The sequence below is a fragment of the Lutjanus erythropterus genome, chromosome 5 (genome assembly GCF_056507025.1).
Source record: "Lutjanus erythropterus isolate fLutEry1 chromosome 5, fLutEry1.hap2, whole genome shotgun sequence".
In the NCBI taxonomy this organism is placed as follows: domain Eukaryota; kingdom Metazoa; phylum Chordata; class Actinopteri; order Lutjaniformes; family Lutjanidae; genus Lutjanus; species Lutjanus erythropterus.
Genome location: NC_139321.1, coordinates 24,288,654 through 24,302,462, shown reverse-complemented (window position 1 = coordinate 24,302,462; position 13,809 = coordinate 24,288,654). Strand labels below are relative to the sequence as shown.

The following is a 13,809-nucleotide window of genomic DNA, read 5'->3' as shown; positions in this document are numbered from 1 at the left end:
GATGAGCTAATGCTAATTCTTAAACTCTTTGAGTCGGCTGAGAAGTCCGGCTCCAGCTGACTTTTTAATGTATCCATCTGACACATTTTAAAACGAGAACCCTGTGAGAGTAAATGTACATGGTAAACTCCCTTAGTGGTTACCAAACTGTTTCTGTCAGGTCCCCATTCAGAAGACAAAAAAAGTTCAGGCCCTTCCACCCCAATCATAAAATTATAAGCAATCATTAACAGTAATTGAGGAAGCAACTGATAAAAAAAGGATTCAATAGATCAATAGTTCTCTTTTTTGATAAATTCAGTGTTCAGTGTCTTCTCCCTGATGTTTGCTGCTGTTCTACTGGCTGTTTAGTTGTTTTAACTGCATAGTTTCCTAATATAGGACGAGGCTGTTTAATGAAAGCTCTGTGAATGTAGTTTGTGTTCAGGTCTTCGCTGTTATTCTGTGAGATTTTTATAAGTTTATATATTAAATACTAATCTGAACTTTAAAAATAGCTTTTTGATTTAGTTCTTTTTTTTTCACAGAAATAAATGAAATGCTGAGATGCAGGCCTGTTATAAAGATCCTTTGACTGAAACAGCCTCTCGACCCTCTGTGAAGCTTTGGCGACACCTAGTGGCAGCTGGGACTTGGGAACATCGTAGCTGACTGATTCTCAGACAGCTGCTTGGCTCTTAACAGCTTCTCCACAGGTCTGTGTTGGATGTTTGTCTCCCTCTAACAGCAGTCGGTGGTAAAAACCCTCCTGAAACTTTTCTCACACTGTCTGACTGTTGACTGTCTGAGTTTTTTTTTAATGAAAGTCAAAGTAATCATTTTCATCAGTTCAACACATTTTCACACCCATTTAATATTTTATACTAAACATACTTATCAGTGATTACTGTAAATTGTAACAAAAAGGAGTCAGTAAGAACCAGCTGTTGCACAGCAGCTCTTACCTCAGTTAACATCTGTCTGTACGTCTCATGAGAGATCAATATCTGTCTGAAAATACATGTAAATTCATGATAAGCATTAGTGCAAGTGTTTTTGAAATAATGAAGCAGACAAATTCTCTTTACAGTTGGAATTTTAATATATGATTCAAGGATACAATCGTTCTATGTAGTTGTACAATGCTAATGTATCTTTAATTTTCACACAATCATATGTGAGGGATACGGTGCAGCCGCAGAGAGCTGCTGCTCCCCAAAAACAACTTTAATTGTTGGTTAAAAACATGAACTACAGCACTGTTGAATTCTTCAGTGATGTCTTCTCTGATGGGTGTCATTGAGCTGCTGTTGACCATTTCTCTCCACTCCTTCTGCAACATTTCACAAACTGTATCATGAACTCCTGGCAGAAATATGAAAGAATCAATCTCCTTCTTCCCACGGTTCAAATGATCGTTTTGCAAACCAACTGAACTTTGTGCCAGACTCACAAGAGTTATCTGAGCATTTTTAATCCCCCTCAGGAGAGTGTTTTTGTCGCTGTCTTTAACATGTGACAGTGTGTTGAAGACATCACTATTCTTAAAAATGTCTCTCAAATTGTATTGATCCAATGTGAAAGGAATATCCTTGCATTTTTCAACATATGAGTGAAAATCACTGCTGGGACAGGATATGATGGAATAGTTGAGATTTTTAAAATAATTTGGACCACTTAGTCCCCAAGGCTTTGTGAACACCACGTCAGTAAAAACTTCATATCGTTTATGCCATTCATGGGCTTTGTATAACAGCTGAAACATACAAGGGACAGTTTTGTTCTCCCTTTTTAAACACGGGCTGTTGAGTGTATAAATCAAAATTTGTTGCACCATCGCTCCATTATCATGTAGAAAATCATCCAGTTGTTTAATTAAAGTTTCTTCACTGTGTATCGCTGTTTCTTTAATGATCGATCCTCTTTGGTCTGGTTTGGTGCAGGAAGCACCAGATTTTTTCGTCTTGTTTTTAAATTCTGAGAGGATTACACCTGTCCGACGCACAGCAACATCAACAGAGATGGTTTTCATGGCTTCTTCATCGTCAAGAAAACGTGATATATGAAAGAGCACGTTTTAATATGAGAAAACAAGGAGACAACGAAACTGTGGACACGTTTGTGACTGCTTTATACACGCTGGCCGAACATTGCAACTATGGAGCACTGCATGATGAGCTAATCCGAGACAGGCTGGTAGTAGGACTCGCAGACCTGCATCTCTCAGAGCGCATGCAGCTGGATAAAGATCTCACGCTGGAGAAAGCGATCGGGATGGCCAGACAGAGTGAAGCAGTAAAACGTCAGCAGAGTAACCTACGTGGAGATACAATGAGCAAAAGAGACACCTGCTCAGTGGACAGAGTGGTGAGTAAAGGCAAACAGTTAAAGAAAAAGAACTTTAACCACAGAGATAAGTTTAGCCAAGGGCGCACGGAGAACAACAGAGAGAATAACAGACTGTCTAAGTGTTTCAAATGTGGGAAAAGTCCTTCACATCCCAAAGCACAGTGTCCTGCTAATGATGTAATGTGTCATTCATGTGGAAAAAAAAGGACATTACAAACGAGTGTGTGCATCATCCAAAGCAGTGCATGAGGTGCAGGAAGAAGATAATAGCATATTTCTTGGCACAATAGCAGCAGACGGAGATCCATGGATGGTGGATTTAAAGTTAAAGGACAGAAAGGTCACGTTCAAGATTGACACTGGTGCAGATGTGACTGTTATCCCAGACTGTGTGTTCAACACGGTGTTCAAACACGACAAGCCCATGCTCGAGAAAGCAAGGAAACCCTTGCTGGGACCAGGACGTACCCCGCTAGACGTGCTGGGGTTCACAAAGGTAACGCTGCACAAAAATGAAAAAGTAATTCAAGAGGATGTGTATGTGATCAGAGGTCTGTACTCAGCTCTAATGGAAATGTTGGTTTATTGTTCTAAAGAGAAAACAAACAATGTTTGAGTTATCGTTTATGTTTTTTTATATGAGGTTTGAAAACACAGTAGTACACATTGTATGGTACAGTGTGCGTAAAAGGGGAGATGTGGTGTAATGGTTCAAGTGTATGTGTTGTAATACGTACATGGTGTGGTTAGGGGGCGTACAGGGGAAGTTCAAGGGTGTGTCAGGCAAGAGGCTGCACAATGTTAGAAGTCATGCTATGTTGCTGGCAATAAACACAAAGTTAAGAAAGAGACACGGTCGTCTTAATTTCCCACGAACACTACGATAATCCGACAGGTGGCAGCAGAGAGGTTTGTTAAGTCTGTTGATCCCTCTGACCACAGTAACTCAGTGGAGGGAACATTTAAATACTGGAGTTTAAACAAAGTGTAGAGATCAGTTCTCTAAAAATGTGTATGGAGCTATATTGAGGCCAAAAGTTTTGTAAACTTGAAAAAGTAAAATTTGAAACTGAATATTCAAGCTGTGATCTTGAATTTTGAAAAATACATCAATGTATTCAAAATAAAAAATAAGTGTACAAAGAATTTTTTCAGGTTAAATATAATTATGATTCACTCTGGTAATTCTTTTGCACAAATGATTTCTTTTCATTTTTAAATAAAACTGTGAGTTAGAAGCTTTCCACAGCCAAGACTTGAGAAATATGGTGTCTGATGGGGGCATGCATGTTGAATGAAACAAAAGCTCAATAAAAGCTTTAACAATGATCACCAGCCAGTTTATCAAACTTCAAACCAGCTTTATCAGTTCTGAAGAGTCAACACATGGACTTTCTCCCTGAGTATCCCTGTCTGCTGCAAAGAATCCAGACCAACCAAAGAGCAGCATGGTGTTGAAGACCTCAGACTCTGGAGTGGTAGAGGTGGATGTCCAGGCCAGCAGGGTCACTGTGGACAACCAGCATCCAGAAAGCCTGCTGAAAGGTGAGGGACTGACAGCAGAACAACAACAGAAGATGGACTCCCTATTGCAACGTTGGAGGGAAATCTTTGCAACAGGAGATGAACATTTCGGACAGACTAGTGTTGGCCTCCACTTGATCCCCACAGGGTCTGTGGTACCCAGTAGGGAACACTACAGGCTGATCCCACTAAGCCTCTACTCCGAGCTGAGGAGGCTTCTGCAAAACATGTTGGATAATGATGTCATCATCATCATCATCGATTTCGACACCCACATGGAACACCTGGAGCAGGTTTTTGAAAAGCTGACAGCCCATGGCCTGAAGTTGGAGCCCATAAACATTTCATTAAGGTTGACAGCTTAGTTTCTGTTACATTTGTTTTATGTTTCTCTAATCACTGGCCCCAATACTTGAAGAGCACTTGATATTTATATTACTAACATTTTTTTTTTATCCAGGACAGCATGCACTTATTTTTATAGCATGACTTTGTGCTCTACCCTTCAAACTTGAAAAACAACATTCCAGCCTTTGTATGCATAATGAAACTTGGCAATAACAGGTGCTACAAGCAGCACAGTAGGCTGGATGCTAGCAGTGAGAACAATAACAGAAGAAGAGGGTAATGATGTGCCTTTAAATAAAGGGGAATAATAAGGGAGAAGGATGAAGGAAGACCACCACATGCAGCTCTTGCCTTCACTTATGACAATGCAAACAAAATATGCCAGAGAGCCACATTTCAGCTGTGCTAAGGAAAGATATTATGAGTACTGACATTTAATTCATTTGGCTACAGATTCACCCTCCACACTGTAAATCTACTTTAGCTGGTTGTTGTTACAGGCCACCCTGTTTTAATGTGAATTATTTGGATAAAATATGTGAAACTCTAGATACAGTATGGTGAAAAATAAGAACATCTTCCTTCTTGGTGACCAGAATATTGACTGGTTTTCTAAAAATTATCCATTATTTAAAAAGTTGATTTCATGTTTGCAGTCTAACCCATGTTGTTACTCAACCTACAAGAATCTCTGTATGCATGGATGGTATTAATACTTCAGCCTGCATTGATCATATTTTCACAAATATACACAAGCTGTGTTCACAAGTGGTATCAGTGGAGGTGGGCAGTGGTGGCAGTGGCACTTTATTGTGTCTGTGTATTATCATATTATCCTCTTAATATTCCACATTATTTTGTTATAATTATGACCCCTAATCATTGTTTTGTTTTGTTTTTTTTTTGACAGTCCTCTTAAGGGTGACTCATGAGCACTTTCATATTGTAGGGCCCTGTTCATACTACTGTGAACTGTTGCATCAGCACCAGTTTGTCCTCATCTTACAGTCTAATTATTTGTGACTGAATATTTCCCTTCATTTTCTGCTGTGTGTGTAGTTGTTATAGTATACATTGACACCTTTATACTTATTGTTATGTCTTGCATTTGCTTTTTGAAGCTATTATTGCATATTTATTTCTGTTCCGAGAGGTCATGACCTTTTGATTCCTTGAAGAAAGACTGTGAATCAAAACAGAAACTTGATGAGTTAATAAAGGTTTAGGTTTTCACAGAGAGCCTTGGATTTCTTCAGACTGCCACTGACAGTCATTGTTTATGTTTCTCTAATCACTGCCCCCAGTACTTGATGAGCACTTGATATTTATATCACTAACATTCATTTTTCTATCAGTTTTTTCTGTTAAAGAATATGATCCTGTGAAACCCTGACTTTTGACAGTCAATTGTTATTGCAATGTCACATAGCGTGACTTTGTGCTCCACCCTTTAAACATGAAAACAAACTTGAAGACCAGCGTTCCAGCCTTTGAATATATAATGAAACTTGGCGTGACAACAACAGATACTACAAGCAGCACAGTAGGCTGGATACTAACAGTGACAACAATAACAGAAGAAGAGGGTAATGATGTGGTGTCCTTAAATAAAGGGGAATAATAAGGGAGAAGGATGAAGGAAGACCACCACATGCAGCTCTTGCCTTCACTCATCTGTCACATGACAATGCAAACAAAATATACAGTATCCCCCTACAGGAGCACCTAGGCATTAACAACAGACTGACAAATAATCAACCTACACATGCAAGGATCTGCATCAGTTATCTGTGCTCTTCTTTTGTATTATTTGCTGCCTAAACAGATCAGGCCTCCTAAACATGCTAAAGCATCTCGTTGTGAGGTTGATTCAGTGGTTAAAATGGGTTCACTCTGGCAGTTCCTGGAACAGCAGAGAGAAATCTACAAAGAGATGTTACTTCAGCAGCAGGAAAACTTCAGATGTTTTATCCAGCTGATCATGGAGGGAACCAACAAAAGACTGGATGGTCCTATTAGAGATGTATATATTGATTAGAGATGTATTATATAATATTGAGTATGCGGCACCGAGACACATGCTGCTAACTACATTTCGCACTGCCAAATCATCATCAGATGAACAGACTGGAGTTGCCAGGCTGACACGCCAAGATCTAGTCTACGTGCCCCCAAACAGTGAGCTGGTGCTGTGGACACACCTGCATGGGGCGAAGAACATATCAGATTTTTGTGCCATGTTAGAGGAGCCAGAGAGTGGCGGGTGGCCCAGACTGTCGCCAAGGTGGTGAAATGAAGTCTCCCCATAAGGGTACGTAATCTGAATCCCTACTCTGTCTTAATTCCTCAACAGCACCCTCTTGCTAATGTGTTCCAGACTGACCCAAGAAAAATTCAGGGGGAAAAGGACCTGGTGCTGAAGACCTCAGACTCTGGAGTGGTAGAGGTGGATGTCCAGGCCAGTAGGGTCACTGTGGACAACCAGCATCCAGAAAGCCTGCTGAAAGGTGAGGGACTGACAGCAGAACAACAACAGAAGATGGACTCCCTATTGCAACGTTGGAGGGAAATCTTTGCAACAGGAGATGAAAATTTCATACAGACTAGTGTTGGCCTCCACTCGATCCCCACAGGGTCTGTGGTACCCAGTAGGGAACACAGGCCGATCCCACTAAGCCTCTACTCCGAGCTGAGGAGGCTTCTGCAAAATATGTTGGACAATGATGTCATCAAGGAAAGCTCCAGCCCTTTAGCGAAATTAGCTTAATGGATTACTTTTGTCCAAAAATGAATTACTCTTAATCACAAACTTTTTGTTATGACAGTAAACATTTTAATAGAAAGTGAACTGTCAGTAGTTAATTTTATCTGTATCTGCTTCAGTCTGTAGGTAGTTTTAGCTGCTTAAACTGGTTGTTTTCTTTGCACATGAATTCAAGTTCAGTATCTGCTTTCCACCATTGCGTGCAAATAAATTTCTTCAAGCCAAATGTGGTCTGACCGCACCCACGCTTTCACCACACCTGTTGAAAACAAAGCAAAAAATTTGAACGACAGAATCGAAAGTATTTCTTAAACTGGAACAAAGAAAGATGAAAGATTTACTGTATGCAGCTACTTGGCAACAACAGATTAACTGATTCATGAGTGCTGAAACAGTACAAGCAGCACAGTAGGTTGGATGCTGCATGGCTACCAGTGAGTACACTGACAGAAGAAACAGCTAATAACAATAAAGTTTTAATAAAAATAGATCTCTTCACCTGTTGAACTTCAGTAAACACAGTGTAGTTTCAGCTTCTTGTAATTGCCGTTACGCACACATCACTTCCAGTACCTGTTTTACAGCATTGTGTCGGAGTAAATTTCTTCAAGCCAATTCTGGTTTGACTGCACCCACACTTACACCACACCTGTTGAAAACAAAACAAAAAATTTGAACAACAGAATCGAAAGCATTTCTCAAACTGGAAGAAAGAAAGATGAAAGATTTACTGTAAAAATGGAAAATAATATAGCCACAGTGACACTTTCCTTGATAGTCAGGGGCAGACTTACCATTACTTACCATTGGTATCTTTCCAATGTAAATGTAAAACATTTTAATGATGTATTAATTCTGAAAAAAACTTTTCCTGTCGGCAGCCATTCCCCATTCCTTTTCTTAAATTTGACGAATAAAGTTCACTTTACTTTTCAATCATGTCTCTGACCTTAAGTGAACGAGTCTGTCAGACATTTTCTTGAAATACCAGTATGGTTTGAAAATAAATGTTTTACCTGATAATAACACTGTTTTATGAAGTGTTACTGCAGCGTCACATAAAGTGATTCTCTGCACTCTTTTTGTCTTGATTGATTGATTCACCACACTTTAAACTTGAAACTTGGTATTGCAACAAAAAGATTAAGTGTTTTATGAGTGCTGAAATAGTACAAGCAGCCCAGTAGGTTGGATGCTCCATGGTTACCAGTGAGTACATTGCATTGAGAGAAGAAGCAGCTAATAACAATAAAGTTTTAATAAAAACATATCTCTTCCCCTGTTGAACTTCAGTAAACACAGTTTAGTTTCATCTTCTTATACTTGCCATTGTACACACATCACTTCAAGTCCAGTACCTGTTTTACAGCATTGCATGGGAGTAAATTTCATAAAGCCAATTCTGGTCTGACTGTACCCACTAAACCCATTTCTAAACCTGACACAAAGAAAGGTGAACGATTTGCTGTAAATATATAGAAATAAATGCAGCCACAGTTTAACTTCACATGAGAATCAGAGACAGTCCAACTACATGTCACATTCATGTACACATTTTTCAAACTATTTTTAACCAGTTAGTGTCACTTACCATTGTTAACTTTTTAAGTTTATTTCAGTAAAACAAACTTTTACCTGTAAAACATTTTAATTGTAGTAATCAATTCCTTTTTCTTAAATTTAATGAATAATAATAACAGTATAGAATGACAATAAGTCTCTCAGTATATTAACTTGAAAACACACACTGGCGCTCCACCCTGAAAAGCAGCATTCCAGTCTCATAATGAAACTTGGCATCATAACAACATGTCATGCAAAATGATTGGACAAGGGAAGACTATATATTCAGCCAACTGCCAACACAACTTCCGTAAAAAAATTGAAAAAAAATTGAAAAAAAAGCAAAAAAGTAAGTGAGTACTTTAATTACAAATTTTAAAACAATACAAAATAAAAAAGTAAAAACTATATAAATTTTTTTTTTTTTCAGTTGTTTAACCATTCCTTTTTTTCTCTCTAACAGAATTGAGATATTATCATGGAGGTAAGTGATTACTTTAATCTTTATGTAACAAAATGTTGGATATCTAAACCATAGACAGATTTTCAAAGGGAAAATATTCTGACTATTCTCTTTGGAATTATTGAAATATCAATATTTAAGTAAATTCACAAGTTAAGACGTGGTTCTTTAACAGTCCAGAACACTTGAGGGCCACAAATGAGAATGTACTTTGTAATGGAATAACCACTTTATTCTTCACTAAGCAGGACAGACAACAAGATCCAGAAAACGAAGATATACAATTGACCAGTTCCCCCGAGTCAACGGACATCTCACCCCAAAGGTACACTCTAAGAAATTAAATACTGTATTTAACTGACGACAGGTCCCATGAAACTGAGCCAAGTAAATGTGCAAAGACAGGAACTCAAACCAATCTAACAACTGTCTTCAGTCACTCCAGCTAAATTATCTGATAAAAATATTTAAAGGAAAATCATACTGGGATTTAATTTCTAGTATTAATTTTCTGAAAATTTCAGAACTTATAAACATGAGTTCTTCTAACTTGAAGTCTTCTGGCTTGAAATGATGAGCTGAATGAATTTACAGCACAGACTTCAATCAACTCCTTAAATTAAGTTTCCAACAAAAGTTTGATGAAAACATATTCCTGAAAACTTGCTGTGTATCACTAATACACTTTAAGATAAATCATAGTTGTTTGTTTTCACAATAATTAAAATAATGTGAACCATGATGAATATTAGTATTGAATTCAGTCCCTACTCTGTTACACTTAAAACTTAAATTCACTGTTCGCAGTTTCACATGTTGTCTTTGTGTCGATGCTGGAACACAGTAGTTCCAGCAGAAGCAGCTGCAGCTGTAAGTTCTTTGTGTGAAATCATAAACTTACTCTTGAGACTGAGAAAATGTAAAAGGAAATCAAATTTGTTTGTAATGTTGTGTGACTGGTTCAACTGTTTTCGCAAGTACAACTGAATTAAAATTAAGTTTATTTGACATGAAAAGTTAAAATTATCTCAACTTGCCTTTTCAGTTTCAGTCAACTTAAAATTCTGAGGCAGTCCAGACTTTTTAAAGTTAAAACAAATGGTTTATTTTTAGAATATGTTTAATCAATTTAATCATGTTTAAAATTAACCCAGAAACAAACAGACAAACAGAATTATTTAATACAATAATAATAATAATAATAATAATTAATCAGAATTATTATTTAATAATATATTATATAATTGTACCCTTGTGCAACTGGTGGCTGTTCTGAATATTATTGCTTTCTGTCAACTACAGTGAGACGAATATACATATATGACTTCATATTTGTCCTTTATTGATTTTTCCTTTCCTTTTTACAATTAAATCAACATGTCACCATAACTTAATATTTAACAGCTTATTCCCATCCAATTTTGTCAGAATCTTCTGCTAAATCTACGCTAAATCCCACAAGTCCAAGCGGAGCGTTTGGTGCTGCTCCTTTGTGTTCAACGTAGTTGTCCTCCATTTTTGCACCAATATAACCACGGTCAGCAGTGGAGGAATAAATATGTGTTAAACAGAAAAAATATCCTCTCCTGGGAGTACAGAACACACTGTACACATGTGGGACTGAATTTTGAAATCGATACATTTGAATTGGCAAGATATAAAAACTGCAAGAACACTTACGGGACAGTTCTACCCCAAATCAAAAGTGCTATTTATCCATCCAGAAAGCTTTGGTGTGAGTTGCTGAGTTTTGGAGACGTCGGCTGTAGAGACGTCTCTCTTCACTCCAATATAATGGGACTAGATGACACTCAGTTTGTGGTGCTCAAAGTACCCTTTTTTATTATTTATTTAATTTTTTTATTAAAAAAAAAAAAAAAAACTCAAAATGTCACTTTTCAAAATTCATGACCCTGTTACTCAAAATTATTGTTGTTAGCAGTTTCATGTAGAATCTAGCATTGTTTCCAACCACTGCTGAAAAGGAAATCTGTTTTATGACGTGACAACAATGAGGTTGAGGTTTCGACAAGTTAGGGCACAAAAACTTGATTATGTTCATAAGTGATCTTATTTTTTTGGGGAGGACAGTCTGCCTTGACTGTGTTGAACTGAACTCCGTCATGTTGAGCAGTGTTATCAAGCTTTGTCTGTTCCCATTTACAACAAGGGGACAGAATATTACAAATATCCAACACACAAAGTAGTAGTAGTAGTCCCTCCAGGGTTTTGTGAAGTTTTTTTGCAACTGTTGTGGACTAAAATGTTTGACATTGCGGCAGCTTCTCAAAAAATTGTGATGAACGTTGCAATGTTATAGGTATTCTTTACAATGGCATTGTGGACGTGAAAATCAAAATATTTGGGAAAAAAAACTTTAGAAAAACACAAAACAAAACAAAAACATGATCCATTAAAAATAAAAATTAGCAACCTGTTCTGGTGAGGATAATACTGTGTTCTGTTCTGAGTGCCTACTTAACTTTCTCCAGTGGGCTCAGAATTACAAAAAGTCCAACAAAATACACTGTATTTGCAACTGAAGAGGTGCATGTGGCGGCTATTATACAAAGAAGCAAAATCGTTTTGGAGTTTGAACTCAGTAAAAGCCGCAAGCATAAATTTATAAAATGTAAAAGTGCACAGAGCATTGATAAATGTAAAGAACACTGACAAACTCTATGCTCTTTTCAGTACTCTTGACAAATTAAAAAAGAAAAATACAGAAAAATAATAAATAATAAATAATAAAACATTGGGTCGGTTCATTGAACCATACATATTTGACGTTTGCACGGTTGACTGTAATGATTGGTGGAACTCACAGGAATCTGATGATTGGTCAAATTTGTGCAAAAGTTGTGGTCACTGGACAAAATTTCAAGGTCATGCAGAATTCACAGAGATTGCTTGAATATGTATTGATTGTTGTGATCACAATATTCCTCCCTGGAGGGTCAGACTAAATACTTACTAAAGAGTTCAGCTAGTCAGTGACAGTAGGCTGTGTTGCTGTTTACAGTTGTACAACTCTATGTATGTAGCACATGGGAAAATAATGCTTAGCATATCATTTTGTTCTGTGAATGAAATTAAGTTAAACCTCTTTCATTATTCAGGGAGAAAGATCAACAGCATGAAGATGATCCACATGACCTGGAAAACATTATACCTGTATTGAATTTTAATTATCTTGATTTTAATGTACAGTCAAAAGTTATTGTCCAAGGAAAAGAAGATATTCAAGTAATTCATTTCCAAACTAAAGAAAACTTTTCTGTAATTCATGTAGATTATTTTAACCAAAATGCCAGTTATTCAGTGATATCAACCACAGCTGATTTTCAAGATTTCCTGGGTGCAGATGATGATTTGAGAAAAAAATTGGCTAAATACAGTCACAATTGTAGTGATAGAACTGGAATTATTAATGAACTAATGACAGAATTTTTAAATAGAAACATAGAATCAAGTATTGAGGCAGTGTCTGCAGGTCAAGAAATTAAGTCTATGATACAAAATTGGCATGAGCATTATAAAAGAAGAAATGGACAAATTAGTCAACATGCAATTGGATTTATTTTTTGGAAAAATGGTGAATGTAGTTACATTCTTCCAGTTGTGCCAGATTTTAAAACAGTACCATTCAAACACACCGAGCCAATTTTAATTGAAATCATTGATAAACTGATACAGGTGAATAAATCAATGGAAGTAAAATCTATTTTAATTTATACATACAACAGTCCATGTTTGAGTAGGCCAAAGGATAATTTCACCCCTTGTATGTTTCTTCTTTTATGTAAAGCCACTGAATGGATGGAAAAATTTGGATTTTCTACTCACGTGATATTCACCGAGTATTGGGGCCTCTGCGGTCCAAATTTTTATAAAAATGCCAAGAATTCCGACAGAAGATGTTATGGTACTAATCTTACTATTGAGAGAAATGTCAATAGTGGTGCGAACAAGCCACTGAAGTCTGTCAAAGGCAGCAAAAAGAAGCAACTAGACAATGATATGAAATCTGTTCCTGGAAATAAATCCATGGGCCACAAAAACAACGTACATTATTTTAACTTTGCAGTTGTTAATCTTTTTGTTGCAGACCTTAAATCACATAGGGGGAGCAACTGTCCTTTAAAAATTTATCAGTTAAAGTTTTAACAAAATGATACAAAATATATTATTGCAATATACATATATGGGTGTTTTTGCAACTACAGGCATTTTTAATTTTATGTTAAAATTGGATTCCTGATAAATATAAACACAGTGAAATTAAACATCTTGACATAAAAAATAATTACTAAACAATGTGATTTTGTAACATGGGTCCAAACACCACTTTTGTTCACGTTATACAATATTTAGATACTTAAAATGAGTTTATACAATTACAGTATGACTTTATTCCAAATGAAATAGTATCATCAATCATAGTAAAACTTTTGTTTTGTTTTGTTTGCTGATCATTCACATGACTTTCTCAACTAAATCTTTCTACAGAAATGCTGACCAAATTGATTTGATTTGGTTTGATTTGCTTTAGCACATATTAAAAAAACATAAACAAAACAATTTAAACAATAAAAGAATGCACAAGCCTAAGGTTTATCATGGGTCTCACCCAGTTATAAACTGAAGCTAAATCAAAATTAATTATTTAGCTTTGAAAAAACTAGCAGCATTGTGGTAAGGACGTACAGTATAAGTGTGGGACAGGCAATATTTACATGGCAAAATATCATATCAAATATCAAAATATCAAGCGGGGCCCCTACAACTCAGTTGGTAGAGTAGAACGAATTTCAGTGTA

General features: G+C 36.6%; 1 protein-coding gene across 1 annotated transcript; it reads right to left on the bottom strand.

Moving 5' to 3' along the window:
• Positions 1-937: 937 nt before the first annotated feature.
• LOC146326949 (uncharacterized) lies at positions 938-1,953 on the bottom strand. Its single transcript, XM_084718415.1, has one exon. The coding sequence runs from the start codon at positions 1,814-1,816 to the stop codon at positions 1,151-1,153; it is 666 nt and encodes a 221-aa protein (XP_084574541.1). The 5' UTR covers positions 1,817-1,953; the 3' UTR covers positions 938-1,150.
• Between the last annotated feature and the right edge of the window lie 11,856 nt (positions 1,954-13,809).

What these genes read in the sequence shown, in the direction of transcription:
- LOC146326949 (XM_084718415.1), bottom strand. Translation starts at nt 1,816, where the DNA reads ATGGTGCAACAAATTTTGATTTATACACTCAACAGCCCGTGTTTAAAA.